The sequence below is a fragment of the Mobula hypostoma genome, chromosome 4, assembly GCF_963921235.1.
Source record: "Mobula hypostoma chromosome 4, sMobHyp1.1, whole genome shotgun sequence".
Lineage (NCBI taxonomy): Eukaryota > Metazoa > Chordata > Chondrichthyes > Myliobatiformes > Myliobatidae > Mobula > Mobula hypostoma.
The window spans coordinates 12,935,866-12,957,457 of NC_086100.1; the positions used below are offsets into that span (position 1 = coordinate 12,935,866).

Genomic DNA, 21,592 nt, shown 5'->3' on the forward strand with positions numbered 1-21,592 from the left:
AAATTGACTTTAATATTTGCAAAGATGGGGAAGTTTAAGGATTGTCAGAGGAGGTATTTATTTAGTGCTACAGCCCTTTGAACCAGGCCGCCCCAGTAACCCCACAACCCCGATTAACCTTAACGTAGTCATGGGAAAATTTACAATGACCAGTTAATCTACCCGGTACATCTTTGGTCTGTGGGAATAAACAGAGAAAACCCACACATCCCATGGAGAGGATGTAAAGAGACTCCCTACAAAAACTCTGGAATGCCTTGAGCTGTGATAGTGTTGCACTAACTGCTACGCTGCTGTCGCACCTCAGGCAGAGGATTCTTCTATCCCCTGCCCTATCTGGCTTTTGTATCACTCCAGCCCTGCAACTGCATTGTGTGAAATTTCCCAGCAAGGTGTTTAAAAGATTGAAAGAATGATTAGCTTTGTTTGTCACCTGTACATAGCAAGGTACAGTGAAATGCACCTTTTGCATCAAGTCAGCGAGGTTTGTACTGGGCAGCCTGCAAGTGTCGCCATCACTCGAGCGCCAACAAAACATGTCCGCGACTTACAAAGCCGTATATCTTTGGAATGTGCAAGGAAATTGGAGCACCCAGAGGAAAAGCACGTGGTCTCAGGGAGAATGTACAAACTCCTTACAGCAACGGAAGTCAAACCTCGCCTGCTGTAAAACATTATGCTAACCACTATGCTACCACGTTTAGTTCAGGGGCCGGCTGAAATTAGACAGTAGGTCTGGCCAGTGTCATCCATGCCCCATGCAATCACAGGGTTTATAAAAATGTCATTGCAGTATGAATGGTTAACACATTCTGCCGGTCGAAAGCCGCTGGTGCTCTATTAGTTATCGGCTGGCCCATTTCAGGACTACTGCAGCCCTTTCATTGACTGCTTTGGTGTCACAGTACTGGCTTCCGGCATCAAAGTACTGCTAGCGTCTTGCTATAATGCACGTGCAGCATCTGCTGTCTGGGTCACCGTGGACTGGGGTTCGCACGAACAGTTCCACAGAAAGATTTGGAAATGTTCTGCAGATAGAGAGCCCAGGCATGCACTTATCATTCAATGGTTCCATTCAGTATCAGGTAGTGTATACAGTATACAACCTGAAATTCTTGCTCTTCACAGACATTGAATTGAATTGACTTTATTTCTTACGTCATTCACTTACATGAGTAAAAATCTTTGTTACGTCTCCATCTAAATGTGCCATGTGCAATCATAGTAATTTATAATAAATAGAGCAGTCAATGTAATATAGAGTACGCTCAGATCAGCGTGAGTTCGTCAGTCTGGTGGCCTGGTGGAAGAAGCTGTCCCTGAGTCTGTTGATCCTGGCTTTATGCTGCGGTACTGCTTCCCGGATGGTAGCAGCTGGAATAGCTTGTGGCTGGGATGACTTGGGTCCCTAATGATCCTACGGGCCCTTTTTTCACGCCTGTCTTTGTAAGTGTCCTGAATCATGGGAAGCTCACAACTACAGATGTGCTGGGCTGTCCACACCACTTTCTGCAGAGTCCTGTGATTAAGGGAGGTACAGTTCCCCTACCAGGCAGTGATACAGCCAGTGACGATGCTCTCAATTGTGCCCCTGCAGAAAGTTCTTAGGATTTGGGGACTCATACCAAACTTCCTTAACCGATTGAGGTGAAAGAAGCACTGTTGTGCCCTTTTCACCACACAGCTGGTGTGTACTGACCACATGAGGTCCTCAGTGATGTGGATGCCGAGGAACATGAAGCTGTTTACCTTCTCAACCCCAGATCCATTGATGTCAATAGGGTTTAGCCCGTCTCCATTCCTCCTGTAATCCATAACCAGCTCCTTTGTTTTTGCGACGTTGAGGGAGAGGTTGTTTTCTTGACACCACTGTGTCACATCCACAAAAACAGAAGAGAACCCAAAGAATCATCATCATAGCCTGTCACACCGGACAGCCAGCCGCTCTAGTGTTGTTTGGTTGATGTTGAGCAGGTCAGTGTCAGCTAAATCATGTGAGAGTGGGCAGTTGCGCAGAATGTGTTCAATGTTCTGCACCCTTTTGCCACACTCACAGGATTCGCTGGTCTTTAAACCCCACTTCACCATATTGTCTCCCGTCCTACAAACTCCCGCTCTCGCTCTGTTGAGAGTGCACCACTTCCGTCTGTCAAGCAGTGCCCCGTCTGGTAACATTTCTGTGGGGTCTTGCACTGTATTGTTTGGTGGGGTTCTGGTTTCTGTTTGTTGTCAGAGGTCAATCCTGTATGTTTGGGGGGACATTCCGTGCGGTAGTTCCTCCACTGTAGCAAAGCTTTTCCTCAATTTTAGGCGGTTGGAAACTGGCACATGATGATGTAGTGGGTGCTGTGGATCCGAGTTCTGTTTACCTTTTTCGGTTTTTGTAGTAGTGTGTCTTCAGATCTCTGGGGGGAGCAATGCCTTCAAGTCTGTAAGTGATGTTAGTGGGTGTGGGGCGCAGTGTACCCGTGATTATTCAGCAGGCTTCGCTAAGCAACGGGTCTATTTTCTTCGCATGGGCTGATCTGCCCCACACAGATGCACAGTATTCTGCAGGTGCATAGCAGAGCGCTAGGGCAGTTGATCTAAGTGTGTGAGCATTAGTTCCTCATTTCGTGCCTGCTAATTTTTTTCAGAGGTAAAAGGATAAACCCAAAGAACGAATGACAGTAAAACACTAGAACCGCAAAATGCTCTCTTCCCACGCATAAGCAACAGCAAGGTATTAACCACACTCTCTCTCTCTCGCTCTCTCACGCTCTCTCACACACTCACTCTTCAGCTGGAAGCATCAGCACTCACCATCCACCAAGCAAGCAATAGCAAAGCCCACAAAGAGAGGTTGTGATCAACAGTCCAACAAAAATTAATTGTTCACCCGACAATTCGACATGCCACATGCTCTCTCTCCATTCCTAATAAGGGACAGGGAGGTGTCCAACTTGAGAATTGACAGCAATGAGAATGAGAGAGTGATTGCCCGAGTCAGTTGATCCGCTGTTTGCAATGTTCCATAGCACCTCTGTCGGCTACACTGGCGTGAAATACGTTTGCCCGCAGGGCCTTGCCCTGAAGGCACGCGTCTTTCAGGCTGCATCCTGGGGATATCGAAAAATTGCCGATCAGTAGCCCGAGAGCGGGGAAACAATGCCATAAAGAATTGCAGTTTGAGTGCAGCTGTAGAGCACAGACACCGACAGAACTTTATCTACCTTGAAAAGGGAAAAAGAGACATTAAAGGGAAGAAATTAAGCTGGTTTACAGATGAGCTCGAAGAAGTTGCCCTCTTGTGATGTCCTTGTGTAACTGGAATGTTTCAGTGAATGTCTTAGTGCATGTCTTGGTTTTATTAATAAATCATTGAAACTTACTCATAGTGGGTGTCCTCCGTCTCCTTTACAGGAAAGGGAATTTCTAGAGTGGCTATGAGATGGCTTTTTAGAGCAGCTTGTGATTGAGCCCACTGGAGGATCACCTATTTTGGATAGGATGTTGTGCAATGAACCAGAATCGATTAGAGAAATTAAGGTAAAAGTAATGATAATATGATCAAATCCATTCTGAAATTTGAGAAGCTGCAGTCAGATGTATCAGTATTGCAGTGGAGTAAAGGGAATTACAGATGCATGAGAGAGGAGTTGGCCAGAATTGATTGGAAAAGGACACTGGCAGGGATGACAACAGAGCAGAGTGGCTCGAATTTCTAGATTCACAAGGCACAGGATATATACATCCCAAAGAGGAAGAAGTACTCTAAAGGAGAGGGGACACGTGGCCAACAAGTGAAGTCAAAGCCAACATAAAAGCCCAACAGAGGGCGCATAATAAAGCAAAGATTATTGGGAAGTTAGAGGATTTGGGAAGCTTTTAAAAACCAACTAAAAAAGTCATTAAGAAGGTAAAGATGGAATATGAAAGTAAGCTAGCCGATAATATTAAAGAGGATACCATAAGTTTCTTCAGATACATAAAGTGCAAAAGAGGCAAGAGTGGATATTGGACCGCTGGAAACAATGCTGGAGAGGTAGTAATAGGGGACAATGAAATAGCGGATGAACTGAATTAAGTATTTTGCATCAGTCTTCACTGTGGAAGGCACTAGCAGTATGGAGGAAGTTCCAGATGTCAGGGGCCATGAAGTGTGTGAAGATACCATAACTAGAGAGAAGGTTCTTGGGGAAACTGAAAGGTCTGACGGTGGATAAGTCATCTGGACCAGATGGTGTACGCCCCAGAGTTCTGAAAGAGTTGGCTGAAGAGATTGTGGAGGCATTAGTAATGATCTTTCAAGAATCAATAAATTTTGGTATGGTTCTGGAAGACTGGAAAATTGCAAATGTCACTCCACTCTTCAACAAGGGAGAGAGGCAGGAGAAAGGAAACTATAGGCCAGTTAATCTGACCTCAGCGGTTGGGAAGATGTTGGAGTTGATTATTAAGGATGAGATCTCATAGTACTTGGAGGCACAGGGTAAAGTCAGCATGGTTTCCTCGAGGGAAAATCTTGCCTGACAAATTTGTTGAACTAACAAGCAGGATAAGTAAAGGAGAATCAGTTCATGTTGTGTACTTGGGCTTTCAGAAGGCCATTGCCAAGGTGCCACACATGAGGCTGCTTAACTAGCTTACAAGCCCATGGTGTTACAGGAAAGATTCTAGCATGGATAAAGCTGTGGCTGATTGGCAGGAGGCAAAGAGAGGGAATAAAGGGAGCCTTTCCTGGCTGGCTCTGGTAGCTAGTGGTGTTCCACAGGGGCTGTGTTGGGACTGATTCTTCTTAAATTATATGTCAATGATTTGGATAATGGAATTGATGGCTTTGTTGCAAAGTTTGCAGATGATATGAAGATAGGTGGAGGGGCAGGTAGTTTTGAGGAAGTAGAGGGGCTGCAGTAGGACTTAGATTAGGAGAATAGGCAAAGAAATGGAAAATGGAATGCAATGTTGGGGAGTGTATGGTCCTATACTTTGGTAGAGAAAATGAAATGGTTGACAATTTTCTAAATGAAGGGAAAATATTAAAAACTGACTTGCAAGGAGACGTGGGAGTCCTTGTGCAGGATTTCCTGAAGGTTAATTTGTAGGTTGAATCTGTGGTGAGGAAGGCAAATGCAATGTAAGCATTGATTTTAAGAGGACTAGAATGTAAAAGCAAATATGTAATGTTGAAACTTTATAAAACACTGGTGAGCTCTCACTTGGAGTATTGTGAGCAGTTTTGGGCCCCTTAGAAAGGACGTACTAAAACTGGAGAGGGTTCAAAGGAGGTTCACAAAAATGATTCCAGGATTGAATGGCTTGTCATATGAAGAGTGTTTGATGGCTCTGGGCGTGAATTCACTGGAATTCAGAAGAATAAAGGGTGACCTCATTGAAACATACCGAATGGTGAAAGGCCTTGCTTTATAGAGTGGATGTGGAGAGGACGTTTCTTATGGTGCGAGAGTCTAAGATTAGAGGAGGCAGCCTCAGAATAGAATGGAAATGAGAATTTATTTAGCTGGAGAGTGGTGAATCTCTGGAATTCTTTGCCATGGGCAGCTTTGGAAGCCATGTCCTTTTGTATATTTAAGACAAAGGTTGATAAATTCTTGATTGTTCAGGGCATGAAAGGATACGGGGAGAAGACAGGAGATTGGGGCTGAGAGTTAAATTTGATCAATGGACCAAATGGCCTAATTCTGCTACTGTATCTTATGGTCTAATGGTGTTTACGGATTCTGCTGATCTAATTCCCTTAAACTGTCATTAGATGTACTTCCCTTTTAATTCTATTTTGTTGACCTTCTTCAACACAGTTCCACTTATTTTCCAATTTACTTCTGAAAGCTGCTGTTGAATCTTTATCCTTAATTCCAGGTACTTTGTTCAAGTTCATAACAAGTTGGCGTGTTTATAGAAAATAATCCCATTTTATTTGTCCCTGCAACCTCTTTCTGCTCTTGAAACTTGTGAAACTGGAAGCTGACATCACTTCATTGGAGTGTTAGTGGTCTGTTACTAAGGACTGCTCATCAGTAAACATGAGCAGCAACACAAGTAAGTCAAGGTACGATTTTGTATCTGGGGTTTATCATGTTGTGTACAGAGAATCCCAAAGAATTATACTTGATGGTCTTCAAGTTTGTTTATTGTCATTTCAACCATTCAGCGGGTCAGCAGTTTATTAACAATGAGCAACCAACTTCCATTCTGTGTTTATTGTTGCAATCTGTAACTGCCGAGTGAAACAATGTTCCTCCAGACTAAGGTGTACAACACATAAAGATATAATAACACAATTAACAAATAATAAGTGGTATTTATGACACGTTCAAAAAGTAAACAAGATTATGCTACTGGAGCCTCGTAGGTGGTGGAACATGGGTGGTGGCAGGAGTTTCAGTAGCACTGCTCCCTCTAAGCTGCAGGGATGTGAGGCTGCGCAGTAACTGAAATACCCTCGGGCACGAGCAGCTGGAATTTTTTAATATGTTAATATAATTTTAGAATGCTGATATAATTTTGAGATCTGTTATATTGCAAAATACCATCTTATTAATTATGTCTTAATGAATATTATCCGTAAATTTTCTAAATAATAGATGTACTACAACTTTTCCTTTGAGACATTCAATGTATTTACATTTGTCAGTTTAAATTTGCAACACTGTTACAAATTGTTACAATAAACACAGAATAGAAATTGGTGGCTCATTGTTAATAAGCCGCCAGCTCAATGAGCACTGGCACCATAATATGTATATTGCAAAAATCTACATTTAAAATGCTGCTTAGTGTCCAGGCCATGTAAAAATTTCCTGCTCAGAGCGCTTGTTGGCCCTTGTAGCTGGAATAAAGTTAGAGGGAACGTTGTTCAGTAGTCTCACAGCCTTGGGGAATAAGCAGTTTACCAGCCTATCAGTCCTTGTTCTAATGCTCCGATACCTCCTGCCTGATGTTTGGGGTCAAAGAGATCGGTGGATGGACGGGAGGGATCATCGACAATGCTAAAGGCCCTATCACAGTTAAAGCTCTCCCCACCATTGAGCATATCTACATGAAGCATTGTCTCGGAAAAGTAATATCCATCATCAAGGACCCCCACCATCCAGGTCATGCTGTCTTGTCGCTGCTGCCATCAGGAAGCAAATGCAGGAGCCTCAGGACTCACACCACCAGGTTCAGGAACAGTTACTAACCCTCGGCCATCAGGCTCTTGAACTTGTGTGGATGACTAGACTCACCACAACACTGAACTGAATCCACACCTATGGACACAATTTTAAGGATTCTAGAACTCGTATTTTCAATACTTATTGCTTATTTATTATCATTATTACTTGTTCATATTTGTTGTGTGCTTTTTCATTAATCCCATTGGGCTTCTTTTTATTTGCAGTGAACGCTCACAAGAAATGGAATCTCAGAGTACTATATGTTGACATACAGTACTGTGCCAAAGTCTTAGGGAGCTTAATGTAAAGGAACCCTTAGGAAGCAGTGATCATATTATGATTGAATTCATACTGCAGTTTGAGAGGGAGGAGCATAACTCACATGTATCTGTATCACAATGGAATAAAGGAAATTACAGACCCTTGAGAGAGGAGCTTGCTCAGGTGGATTGGAGGAGGATACTGGTGGGGATGACGGCAGAGCAGAGTTAGCTGAAGTAGTTCACAAGGCACACGATAGATATGTCCCACCGAGGAATAAGTTGTCACATGCCAGCGGCAGGCAACTGTGGCTGACAAAGGAAGTTAAAGACTACATAAAAGCCTAAGAAAGGGCATTTTAGGTAGCAAAAGTGAGTGGGAAATTGGATGATTGAGATGCTTTTAAAATCCAACAAAAGGCAACTAAAAAGCTATAAGAAGGGAAAAGATGAAATCTGTAGGCAAACTAGCCAATAATATAAAGCAGGATACTGTAAGGGTTTTCAGTTATATAAAAAGTAAAAGGGTGGGGAGAGTTGATATTGGGCCACTGGAAAATGATGCTGGTGAGGTAGTATTGGGGGACAAAGAGATGGCAGGTGAATACCATCAGTCTACACTGTGGAAGACACTAGCAGTGTGCCAGTGGTCTGTGAGTATCAGGGAGTAGGAGTGAGTGCCATTGCTATTACAAAGGAAAAGGTGCTAGGCAAACTCAAAGGTGTTAAAGTGAATAAATCATTTAGGCCAGATGGACTACATCCCAGAGTCCTGAGAGAAGTTACTGAAGAGTTAATGGATGCATTGGTCATGATCTTTCAAGGATCGCTTGACTCTGGCATGGTCCCGGAGGACTGGAAGATTGCAAATGTCACTCCATTCTTTAAGAAGGGAGGAAGGCAAAAGAAAGGAAATTATAGGCCAGTTAACCTAACTTCAGTGGCTGGGAAGGTGTTGGAATCTATTATTAAGGATGAGGTTTCGAGGTATTTGGAGACTAATGATAAACTAAGTCAAAGTCAGCATGGTTTCCGTAAAGGGAAATCTTGCCTGACAAATCTGATAGAGTTCTTCGAGGAAGTGACAGCAGGGTGGACAAAGGGGAGGCAATGAATGTCATTTACTTGATTTTCTGAAAGTGTTTGATAAGGTGCTACACATGAGGCTTCTTAACAAGATAAAATCCTATGGCTTACAGAAAAGATACTGGCATGGATAGCGGAATGGCTGACAGGCAGGAGGCAGCGAGTGGGCTTTTCTGGTTGGCTGACGGTGACTAGTCGTGTTCCTTAGGGGTCAGTATTGGGACTGCTGCTTTTCACATTGTTTGTCATTGATTTGGATAATGGAATTGATGACTTTGTAGTAAAGTTTGCTGATGATACAAAGATAGGTGGCGGGGTAGGTAGTGCTGAGGAAACAATGTGATTGCAGCAGGACTGAGACAGATTGGAAGAATGGGCAAAAAAGTGGCAGGTGGAATACAGCGTTGGGAAATGTAGAATAATGCATTTTGGTAAAAGGAACAATAGCGCATATCATTATCTAAATAGGGAGAAGGCTCAAACATCGGAGGTGCAGAGGGACTTAGGAGTCCTTGTGCAAGACTCCCAGAAGATTAATTTACAATTTGAGTCTGTGGTAAAGAAGGCAAATGCAATGTTGGCATTTACTTCAAGGGGAATAGAGTATAAAGCAAGGAGATAATGTTGAGGCTTTATAAGACACTACTCAGGTTGCACTTGGAATATTGTCAACGGTTTTGGGCAATATGTGTGTGTGTGTATAATATATGTGATATGGGTCTCTATGGTAGACAGAGTCAGAAGGGGGCAGGGAGAGGGAATGTTTGGAAAGAGGAGAGGGAGCGGGAAGCTCCAGCGAGACATTCTATAATCAAGAAACCAAGTAGTCTCCATTTGGCAGCGTATGGAGTAAGATGCTTTTTTGTCTCAGCTCCGTCTTTCACAACTTACTTTCCACTGCTCGATCCGTTTCAAGTTTGAAGATTTATTATATTTGCTGAAGGATTTTACGATTTATTTACAATGGCTGGAACCAAATTACGGAGTGGCAAAACTCTTCCTGAGCCACAGCGAACAGAGAAATCAGGAAGTTTCTACTTCAGAAAGAATGCTCTCTTTAATAGAAGCTATTAATGTGAAGATCGGTACGCTGGATACCAAAATGGATAAATTGGCGAAAGCTAATGAATGAAAAAACCATCATCGCTATTCAGGAGTCTTTGAAGGATTTGGAAGATCGATATCAGACGCTTAAGCAGAGTACTCATAGAATTGAAAGGGAATTTGAATTAATGGATCATTATATTTAGGAACAGGATTTGAAGATGAATAGGAGTTTATGGAAAAGAAAATTAATGAGGATACTTTGGAATTATCAAGAATTAAGAAGAAACCGATAGATTTGGAAAGTAGAAATCACAGGATGAATCTATGTATACTGGGTTTGCCTGAAAATACGGAAACCGGTGAGCCATTAAAGTTTTTTTTGAATGTTGCATTCACCTTTTAGTGACATTCTCAGAGCCTGTCTGATATTGGACAGAGCCCACTAAATTCGGCGTTTTAAACCATCAGCCAAAATTAAACCACGTCCTGTAATTCTCTGTTTGCATTATTTTACAACTAAAGAAGCTATTCTTCAGAATGCAAGGAAAAGGGATAAACTAATCTATAATGAAGTTCAGATTTCGTATAGTGGAAGATTTTTCCCCAGAGATTTATGCCGAAAGAATTAAATATCGGGAAGTGATGGTGGAACTTTTTAAAATGAGCTGTCACCCGTCACTGCATTACCCGGCACGTCTGATGATTACTCCACCCAATGCTCGTCCAAAATGGATTGACTCTCCAGAAGATGGTTGGAGTTTAAGTCCACTTCGTAAGCAATTTGAATTGAAATTTGAAATATCTTTATTGTCATTGCATAGTACAATTTGTCATGCACCAATACAGTGAAAATGAGTTTGCAACTCTCATACTCTATGCTATAAAACAACAAATAAAATAAACAAACAATAAATAAAATCAAGTAACCAGGCAGTACAAGCAACGTCCAGCAGTACAAAAGCACAACTCAGATGCATGACAGCCATAAAACCAGTATTAAGGTAGCAATCTAACAAATTTATGGATGATGCTTGATCGATTGGTTCAGAGCAATTATAGCTCTGGGGAAAAAGCCATTTTTCAGTCTGGAAGTGTGTGCATAGAAAATCTTATAACGTCTGCCAGATGGAAGAGGTTCAAACAGCTGATTGCATGGGTGTGTATTGTCCTTACAAATGCTTGTAGCTTTCCTTAGGCAGCCAGAGCTGTAGGTGTCCTCCAGGGCTGGGAGCTGTGTTCCGATGATCTTCTGCGCGCTAGAGACCACCCACTGAAGTGCTTTCCTGTCAGCTGCTGTACAACTGAGATACTACACAGAGATGCAGTTGATCCTTTGCTGGGAGTGGTTTGTAACGCCATTGATGAAAGTCCGCTCTTCGTTTTATCTATGTTCAGATACAGACTTGGTTGACTTAGTTAGATCTGTTGTTTGCTTTGACACTTAATGTAGTTCTGAATTTAACACATATATATTTACTTATTTTTTCTTTGATTGGTAAGTCTTTAATATTAGTTGTAGTATATAGGATTTCTCCTTTTTTTTTGAATACATGCCTGCGCATATTAAATGGATTTAAGATGGCCGTCGTTAATTCGGTCTTAACTACTATTTGACATAATATGAAAATATTTGGAATTTGTTTACTTTATGTATTCTTAGTTATGTCTTTTTGGTGGCGGTAACTTTTTACTTTGTAAATGGAGCTGCCAACTGGAGACGGGGGTTAAGGGTCAACAGATGAGCATGTCGTTCGCCTGTTGGACGATTTCTGGGCTTTTGGGGGAGGTGGATGGGTCTATTAGGTTATTTTTTTTTGACTGGGCAGTCCTGAGGGGTTTTCCTTTGTCAATCATCTTGCATTTCTCTTTGATCGAGTCAAGCTTTGCCCTTTCTTCCAATTTAGGCTGCGCCTGTGCGTTAGATTAGTTTATAAATTTTTTAATTAAATTTTAAATATGGATCTTAATAAAATCAATATAATATCTTGGAATTTAAATGGTATGAACCAACCTATTAAGCACAGAAAGATTTTTATGAAATTAAAAACACTTCATGCTGATAGCATTTTTGCACAGGAAACACATCCATAGACAAGATGAAAATCGCTTTTTCAAATTTTGGAAGGGACCCTTATTTCATTATTTATCAGTAAATAAAATAAGAGGGGTATCTATTTTTATTAATTCTAAAATCCCTTTTGTTCATTTTAATACTGTTACTGATTTAATTGGAAGATATTTAATTGTTACTGGTTTGTTGTGTGGTCAAAAGGTGGCTTTGGTATGTGTATATGCACCTAATATAGACAGCCCTGATTTTTTTAAGGAGCTATTTTCTGTATTGCCAAATTTAAATGAATATAAGTTGATTATGGGCGCTGACTTTAACTGCTGTCTTAACCCATTGATTGACAGATCGTTCACCAATCCGTCACTTCCTAATAAAGCTGTGACTTGTACTAATTCTTTTTTATTAGAATATGGTCTGGTCGACATTTGGAGATTTAACTTTCCTAAAGAAAAAGATTTTTCTCTTTTTTCACATGTATACCATAAATATTCAAGAATTGATTATTTTTTCTTGGATACGCGATCAGTGCCCTCTGTTGTTGAGTGTGCCTATGATGTGATTGCATTGTCAGATCATGCACCTATGAAACTAACTTCAGCATTCTCTGATAATATTCACATACCTCAGTGGAGATTTAATATTTCATTGTTGCAAGATTCAACTTCTGTAAATTTTATTAAAGAACAAATTTCTCTATTTTTTGAATTGAATACAACTGAGGGAATGTCAAATTTGGTTATGTGGGATATGATGAAATCTTTTAGGGGATAGATAATTTCACATTCAGTAGGTTCAAGAAGGAAAACAAAGGTGGAACTTTTGAAGATCATATTAAAGGATTAAAGAAATAGATAAACTCTATTCAGTAATGCCTAGTGAAGATCTCTTTAAGGAAAGGATGGAACTCCAAGCACGGTGTAATTTGCTTTAGACTTTTCCCATTGAACAGCAACTTTTTAAATCCAAAAGCCAATTTTATATACATGGAGACAAATCAAGCAAATTATTAGCTGGCCAGTTAAAAGCAAATATGGCTAGAAGACAGATCCTGAAAATAAGAAGACCTGATAGAACTGCAACGGTAGATCTTTATGAAATTAATAAGATATTTATGGATTTCTGCTCTAATCTTTGAGTCTCAATTTTCAGATAATATTACTTTTATGAATGGTTTTTTTGCAAAAAGTGAATATACCTGAAATCTCTATTCAAGATATGAATAGATTAGATGCACCTATTAAACAAGAGGAAATTTAGATTACATAGGGGTACTCAGCAGAGATGCCCTTTTAGCCCTTTATTATTTAACTTGGCCTTAGAACCCCTCGCTATTGCTCTTAGACATTCTAACACAGTTCAGGGTATTAAGAGAGGGGACAAAGTACACAAGGTTTCATTAAATGCAGATGACCTGTTAGTTTATATTTCAGATCCTAGGAAATGTATTCCTTCTATGTTATCTATATTTTCTGAATTCAGTAGTTTTTCTGGGTGTAAATTAAATTTACATAAAAATGAGTTATTTCCTATTAATAATTACTCGGATCCAAATCATCAAGTACCTTTTAGTATTGCTAAAAATTACTTTACCTATCTTGGTATTAAAATTACTAAAAAATTTTAAGGATCTCTATACATATAATTTTTTTCCATTAATTGGCTACACCAAACAAATGCTTTCTAAATGGTCGCCTATGACATCATCATTAATAGGTCGAATTAACGCTATTAAAATGATAGTTTTACCGAAATTTTTATATATATTTCAGGCAGTTCCTTCTTTTGTTCCTAAAAAGTTCTTCGACAGGATAGGTTCTATAATTTTATCTTATATTTGGAACAATAAACATCCTAGATTGAGTAAACCCTATTGAAGAAATTAAAAAAAGGCTGGTGGTATGGCTTTTCCTAACTTTAGAATGTACTATTGGGCAATTAATATTCGATATATTACTTTTTGGATTCACTATTCAGATATACATGAATGTCCTTCATGGTTGGATCTAGAGGTAAACTTTGTGAAAGGATTCTCTTTGGCCTCTTTACTGGGAGTTCCTCTTCCCTTTTTGTTTTTTAAGATTAGCAGACAAGAATTTAATCCATTATTAAACATACATTAAGAATTTGGTTTCAGTTTTGTAGATTTTTTGAGTTGAATAATTTTATTCTTTCTAGTAATATCTATGTCAATTATTTTTTTAAACCATCAATTTTGGATGAGGCCTTTTTAATTTGGAAAACCAAGAGAATAATAACTTTTTCAGATTTGTTTTTAGGGGACTGTTCAATGTCTTTTTCTCAGTTAGTGGATAAATATGATTTATTTAATGTACACTTTTTTTAGATACTTACAAATTAGGAATTTTTTACGTGGTTTGTTACCAAATTACCCTTCTACTTATCCACCTAATATGACAGATGTTCCCTTTCAGTTTAAACCATTTCAGAAAGGGTTGCTAGCTATAATGTATAAATGGTTGTTGAGTTCACGAGTGATATCTCATGATAAAATTAAATGCACTTGGGAATTGGAACTTCAAGAGTCATTTTCAGATAATCAATGGAGTAAAATTTTTCATTTGGTTAATAACTCATCTATTTGTGCCTGCCATTCCTTTATACAGTTCAAGGTAGTGCATCGGGCCCACATGTCAAAGGATAAACTAGCGCGTATTTTCTCTAATATTAATCCTATTTGTGACAGATGTAATACTGAGCTGGTCAGTTTAACTCATATGTTTTGCTCTTGTATAAAGCTAGATAACTTTTGGAGAGATGTTTTTAAAATGCTATCAAAAGTTTTGGATCTGGATCTACAACCTAATTTGCTTACGGCAATTTTTGGGATTATCCCATCGGAAGCAGGAAACATTCCTGTTTCCGCTCAATGTATGATAGCCTATTCGACCTTACTGGCTAGGAGATCCATTTTATTGAAGTGGAAGGATTCTAATCCACTTACGGTCTTTTATTGGCTCTCATCCATTATGTCCTTTTTAAGTTTAGAGAAAATAAGAAGTCGGTGATTTGATACATCCTTTAAATTTGAGCAAATATGGCGATCTTTTATCCAATATTTTCATTTAATTTGATTTATTACTCTTTCAGTCTTTTTTTTCGAAGTTTTAGATTTGATCAGAAAGCCTTTCTTTCTTTTTTTGGTTGTATCCTCAAAATGGACTGCCCTGTCCCTTTATTTTTGTTTTGTTTTTTTTTTATATAGCATAGTGGGTTTTTTTTTCCTTTTCATTTAAAACCCAATGTTTTATCCTTTCTCTTCATAAACTGGTAAGAGGAGAATTGTTATTTCCATTTTTTTAAATTATGTATTTTATACTAGTTTAACAATATCTATGATTAGATTAGATTATGAGGACACTCAGTCCTCATTTATTGTCATTTAGAAATGCATGCATTAGGGAATGATACAATGTTCCTCCAGAGTGATATCACAAAAAAAACAGGACTAACCGAAGATTAACACTGACAAAACCACGTAATTATAACATATAGTTACAGCAGTGCAAAGCAATACCATAATTTGATAAAGAGCAGACCATGGGCATGGTAAAAAAAAGTCTCAAAGTTCCGATCGACTTCCGATAGTCCCGATAGCAGGCGGCAAAAGGGAGAAACTTTCCTTGCCATAAATCTGCAGGCACCGACAACTGCCGATGCATTGGAAGCACCCAACCACAGCCGACTCTGAGTCCGTCTGAAATCTTCGAGCCTCTGACCAGCCCCTCCGATGCAGCTTCCTGAGCACCATCCTCTGCCGAGCGCTTCGACCCCGCCCCGCCCACCGAGCAACAAGCAAAGCCGACAACTTGGGGCCTCTCCTCTGGAGATTTTGGCAATATCTGTCTTAATCTTGGTTTATATTGTTACTGATATATGTATTTGAACTAATTCTCCTCTTGATTGTATTTATGCTTTTTTTAAATCAATAAAAAGATTAATAAGGAAAGAAGAATAAACTAATTGTTTGGAATCAGACCTTGTTTGCTGTCTCAGGGTTGGTTGTAGCCGCACCTGTTCCACCCCCCCCTCCCCCCCACAAGTGCCTGGCTCTCCTCTGCCACCTGTCCCCAACCTCTCTCATGGTGCTCCTCGCCATTCCGAACATCCTTTGCTCCCTCCAGATGTACAAACTCGCTCTACGATCCATGTTGACAAATGTAGTACTGTGCAAAAGTTTTTGGCACCCTAGCTATATATATGTGCCTAAGACGTTTTCACTGTACTGCATATGTATTTTGATAATTTATTTTCAACTTTGAGCACTGTCTGTGCTGTATTTGCAAGTGGCAGCACATAAAACAACTTTTTGCCATACAGACATTTTAATAGATATCTTTTTACAGGTACTTAATATAATGGGGAAACTGCTGCTAGCAGCACTGGTGCATCCATTTGGTCAGCACTAGTTAAACTTCATTGTGTCTTCCTCCAGGGTACAGCCAGGTTCCTGTTACCACTTGTACGATGGATTGCGAGAGAGCCTTCTGGATGACTATCAGTTACCTGAAATCATGAGGACGCCACTTGAAGAACTTTGCTTACAAATCAAGGTTAAAAATAATTGCTGTTCAACTGGTTTAACCTTCCGGAGTTCCCATTTTCAGCAAAATAAAAATGTTATTGTAAATGCCATAGCATAGGATTAATTTGTTCCTTTGGTGGGAATATATAGCACCAGGAAAAGAAAATTGTTCTATCTCACTGAGTTGTTAGAGATTTACAAGATGGTAAGAGGACTTACATAGAGCACTTCAACACAAAAAATGGTTCATTTGGTCCATCTAGTTGTGCTGAACTGTTATTCTGTCTTGTCCCAACAACTTGCACCTGGACCATAGCCCTCCATACACCTCTCATCCATGTACCTAGCTAAACTTCTCTTACATGTTCACATTGAGCCTGTATTCACCACTTTTGCGGGTAGCTCGTTCCATACACTCATCATCCCCTAGGTGAAGAAATTCTTCTTCATATTCCCCTTATAAATCTTACCTTTCATCCTTAGCTCATCACCTCTCTAGAAGTTTATAGGTGTATATGAGAGTACTGATAAGGACTGGGGTCACCCGTCTTGTAAAGACACTGCCCAGCAGAAGGCAATGGCAAGCCACTTCTGTGGAAGAATCTGCCGAGAACAGTTATTGTCACGGATAAATCATGATTGCCCATGCCATACGACATGGCACATAATGGTGAATGTATGACGAGCTTTGGATGGTTCAGGGGCTGAACTTGCTGGAATTTAGAAGCATGACGGGGGATCTCATAGAAACCTACCATGTATTGAAAGAACTACATGGAATGGAGAGGATGTTTCCAACAGTATGAGACTCTAGGACCCAACAGCACAACCTCGGAATATAAGGACGTCTCTTTAGAACAAAGACGAGGAATTTTTCTTTTGCCAGAGGGTGGTGAATCTGTGGCAATTCATTGCCACAGGCAGCTGTGGAGGTCAAGTCTTTAGATGTAATTAAAATGGAGGATGATTGTTTCTTGGGCATCTAAGGTTACAGGGTGAAGGCAGAAAATTGGTGTTGAGAGGGAAAATAAATCAGCTATGATTGAATGTGGAGCTGTCTCAATTGGCCTAATTGTGCTCCTATATCTAATGGTCTTATTGTTTGATGTAGGATCATTGGATATAATACCTTGTTGCTAACCAACCAGTAAATCATGCTTTCATTGTTCTGGTCTTTAATATAAATGTCACCCTATTAATGGCTCCATCTGTCTAAGTAGACAATGGATGCGTCCCTCGGGGCGCAGACCTGGGTGATGAATAAGGAGATCTTGGGCTGCCCAGACATCAAGATGCCCCTCTCGGCCTTGCGGATGTGGTCCAAAGGAACGTGAAGCAGTACATTTGGCATCAGCTTGGCTGCAGGAGCTGCCGGGAGGTGATGTGATACGTCATCCAACCGCCTTAGGGCCTCCACTCTGGATTTATGTAGGGTTTACTCCTCAGCCTTCTCTTCTCCCGAAGATACCCACAAGGCAGTGGGATCCATAACCCTGGATAGGGGCCCATACCGGGATCTGTCAGCCGGAGCCAGCTGAGCCCGGGACTCGCGTAAGGCAGGGTCGTCACGCCCTGTAGTAGTGACACATGGAGCCACTACCCACCATCTTAAATGTCACCCTATACACTTAGATTATGATCCTCTGTTTATCTCTTTATATAAACATGATTACAAAATTATTTACATGTGAATTTGCAATTTCTTTCTGTCTACTTAAGTAACTATTTAGTTTTAAATATTTGAAGCATTCCCATGTGAAAAACAAGAATTTTTGCATTTGTATAAATAATAATAATTTCACTGTGTTACTTCATTGAAGGGTGATGATATTAAAACAGAGATAACAAAATCCTGGAAACACTCAGCAGGTCAGGCTGCATCTGTGGAAAGAGAAGCAGTTAACATTTCATATTAGGGATTCCTAAGGATTTGGGTAAGGGGAGGTGAGAAGAGAAACCAAGTTGCTCATTTCTACTTAGCCCAGTTGTGATAATGGATACGGAACCCTGCACCTCAAATATGAACTGTTTCTCCCTCCCCCACAGATGCTGCCGAGCCTGCTGAGTGTTTCCAGCATTTTCTGCTTGTTATATTGATTTTCATTTATGGTTCTTTAATTGCTGTTTTTAATATTGTAGATTTTGCATCTTGGTCCAATTGCCCAATTCCTAGGGAAGGCAATGCAGCCTCCATCAAAGGAAGCGGTTCATCTCGCTGTGACCCACCTGAAAGAGCTGGTAAGAAATTGTTTTCTTTGGAAATCTTTTTTAAATGAAAGCATAATATTAGCCTCCCTCTGTTCCTAATAAATATTTATTTTGTAGATAATGTCAGTGACAACTTTGTTAGGTGTCTTGTATCCCTTATAATGTGGCCGCTGCGTGCATGTTTGTGGTCTTCTGCTGCTGTAGCCTGTCCACTCCAAGGTTCGAAGTGCTTTGCATTCAGAGATGCTCTTCTGCACACCACTGTTGTAACACATGGTTATTTGAGTTACTGTCACTTTCCTGTCAGCTTGACTGCTTTCATTAACAAGGCATTTTTGCCCACAGAACTGCTGCTCACTAGATGTTTTATTTTAGTTTTTCACACCATTCTCTGTAAACTCTAGAGAATGTTGTGCGTGGGGTGGGGGGAAAGACCTTTAGGGGCCTATTTTGTTGGTGATTCTGACCCTGATGGGCAGATAGCTTGCTCTGTCTCTCCTTTTGTCCAGTATTGTATGGGGCGTATTGAAGTCTGTAAATTTTCAGTTTTTTTTCTCTCCTTTTCTTTCAGAACGCCTTGGATAAGAACGAAGAGCTCACGCCACTTGGCGTCCATTTAGCCCGACTACCAGTCGAGCCCCACATTGGGAAGATGATTCTGTTTGGGGCGTTGTTATGCTGCTTGGATCCTGTGCTCACCATTGCGGCCAGTCTCAGCTTCAAGGATCCATTTGTCATTCCATTGGTAATGTGTATTTTTAATTTGATTTGGAGATGCAGTGCAGAACAGGTCCAACGAGCCACACCACCCAGCAACTCACCAATTCAACCCTAGCCTAATCACAGGGCAATTTGCAATGACCAGTTAACCTACTTGGAGCGAAAGGCATCGTTTGTGTCAACAACCAACACGGTACAAGGGTGCACAGGGGGCAGCCCACAGGTGTCACCATGCATAGCATGCCCACAACTTGCTAACCCTAATCTGTATGTCTACTGGAATGTGGAAGGAAAGCTGGAGAAAACCCACATGGTGATGTGGAGAACATGCACATTTTTACAGGATTATTTATTTAATTTAGAGTGACCATGCGAACTGTCCAGCCCAATGAGATGCACTGCCCAGCAACTCACCTACTTAACTCTAGCCCAACCTTAGGACAATCTACAATGACCAATTCACCTACTAACTGGTATGTCTTTGAAATGTGGGAGGAAACCAGAGCACCCGGAGGAAACTGATTCATAAGGAGAACCAGGCATCAATATCTTTTGAAAACTAAGGTTCTATACCTTTGTTATCTTTAGCTTTTACTCTGACAGGCACATACAAGCTTTGGACTCTCACAATTTTGTTTTTCCCAGTAAACAGCCTGTACCAATCCACACTTGCCAGATCATTTCTGAAACCATCAAAATTGACCTTCCTTCAATTTAGAATCTCAACTCGCAGATCAGACTTATCTTTTTGCATATTTACTTTGAAACTAATGCCAGTCACCCTAACCATAAACTGTTTCACCTGCTTCCGTTTGCCAGCACTACCACAGCATTAAAGCCAGGACCAACAGGCTACGGGACAGCTCCTTTCTACAAACCATTAGACTTTTAAATTCACATGTCTATACATTACAACGGAGTCATAATGCAAAGGTTTTTACTCCCTCACATTGTGGAATGGATGTAAGATTTAAATAAAATCTAAATTAATTGTGATTTCTGGATGCAAAGTGTTCCCCTACACAAACTTCTGTCAGCTGCCCTGTCTCATTTCCTAATAGATCCAGTAATGCATTTTCTCTACATACTGATGAAGGAAGCTTTCCTGTACACATTTGACAAAGTCTATCCCATCCACTCCTCCTTACCGTATAGGATTCCCAGTCAATATGTTGAAAGTTAAAATCACCTACTATGATAAGCTTCTGTTAATTTCAACAGTCTGTGATCTCTTTACAAATTTGTTCCTCTAAATCTCTAGGACTGTTGGGTGGTCTGCAATATAGCCCTATTAGAGTGGTCATACTTTTCTGATTTTTCAGTTCCACCCATAAAGCCTCACTGATCAAGTTTTCCAATCTGTCCCGACGGAGCACTGCCGTGACCTTTTCCCTGGCTAGTAACACCACCCCTCCTCCTTTAATCCCTCCCACTCTGTCATGCCTGAAACAATGGAACCCCAGAATACTGAGCTGCCAGTCCTGCCCTCCTGCAACCAAGTCTCACTAATGGCTACAACGTTATAATTCCATGTGTTGATCCATGCCCTGAGCTCATCTGCCTTTCCTACAATACTTCTTGCATTGGAATGTACGCAGATGGGGACACTAGTTTTCTGCATTTTCTTCTGGTTTCCTCCCAGAGTCCAATGATGTATCACTTGGTGGGTGAATTGGTCATTGTCAATTGTCCTGTGATCAGGCGAGGGTTAAATATATGTGTTGCTGGGTGGTTTGGCTCATTGTGCTGAAAAAACCAGTTCCACACTGCATCTCAAAATAAATAATGATCTTATTAAGGCTGTGAATTATTTTTGTGGTGTTTTTAATGTAATTGAATAGTAGAGGGGGATACTCTGTGGATCATTGTCATCTGATATTTTAGCTTTAATCTTTTCTCTGAGTTTTCTCAACCAAAAGGCTTGGAGAGGTTTCTCTGGCAAGTAAATGCCTCCTGTCTAACCTTCTGGTGTTTTATGTTGGTGGCAGGGTAAAGAGAAAGTGGCAGACGCAAAACGTCGAGAGTTGTCCAAGCAGTCCCGTAGCGACCATCTGACTGTAGTCAATGCATTTAAGGTTGGTATGACAGTTGCTGCAACTATAGGGCTAAAATCAGAGCACTCAATGCTGTAGAAAAAGATGAGTCAGCATCTGAAGAGCAAAATAGTCATCTGAAGTTTGCATCCTTGGCTGCAAATTATTGGCTCACTTTTCTGTTTTTTAAAAAAAAAATACATTATTTCCCCTAAGACCCTAAGACCATAAGACATAGGCCCACTGAATCTTAAGACCATAAGATACAGGAGCAGAAGCAGGCCATTCGGCCCATTGAGTCTGCTCTGTCATTCAATCATGGGCTGATCCAATTCTTCCAGTCATCCCCACTCCCCTGCTTTCACCCCATACCCTTTGATGCCTTGGCTAATCAAGAACCTATCTATCTCTGCTTTAAATACACCCAATGACTTGGCCTCCACAGCCGCTCATGGCAACAAATTCAA

General features: G+C 40.5%; 1 protein-coding gene across 1 annotated transcript in view; it reads left to right on the plus strand.

Moving 5' to 3' along the window:
• The window catches only part of dhx36 (DEAH (Asp-Glu-Ala-His) box polypeptide 36), a 125,870-nt gene that overhangs the window by 87,182 nt on the left and 17,096 nt on the right, over nucleotides 1-21,592 (plus strand). Inside the window, exons 16-19 of the mRNA XM_063045313.1 lie at nucleotides 16,075-16,192; nucleotides 18,304-18,402; nucleotides 18,944-19,117; nucleotides 21,081-21,167. Coding sequence (XP_062901383.1) covers nucleotides 16,075-16,192; nucleotides 18,304-18,402; nucleotides 18,944-19,117; nucleotides 21,081-21,167 — 478 coding nt within the window. The remainder of the gene's footprint in view (nucleotides 1-16,074; nucleotides 16,193-18,303; nucleotides 18,403-18,943; nucleotides 19,118-21,080; nucleotides 21,168-21,592) is intronic.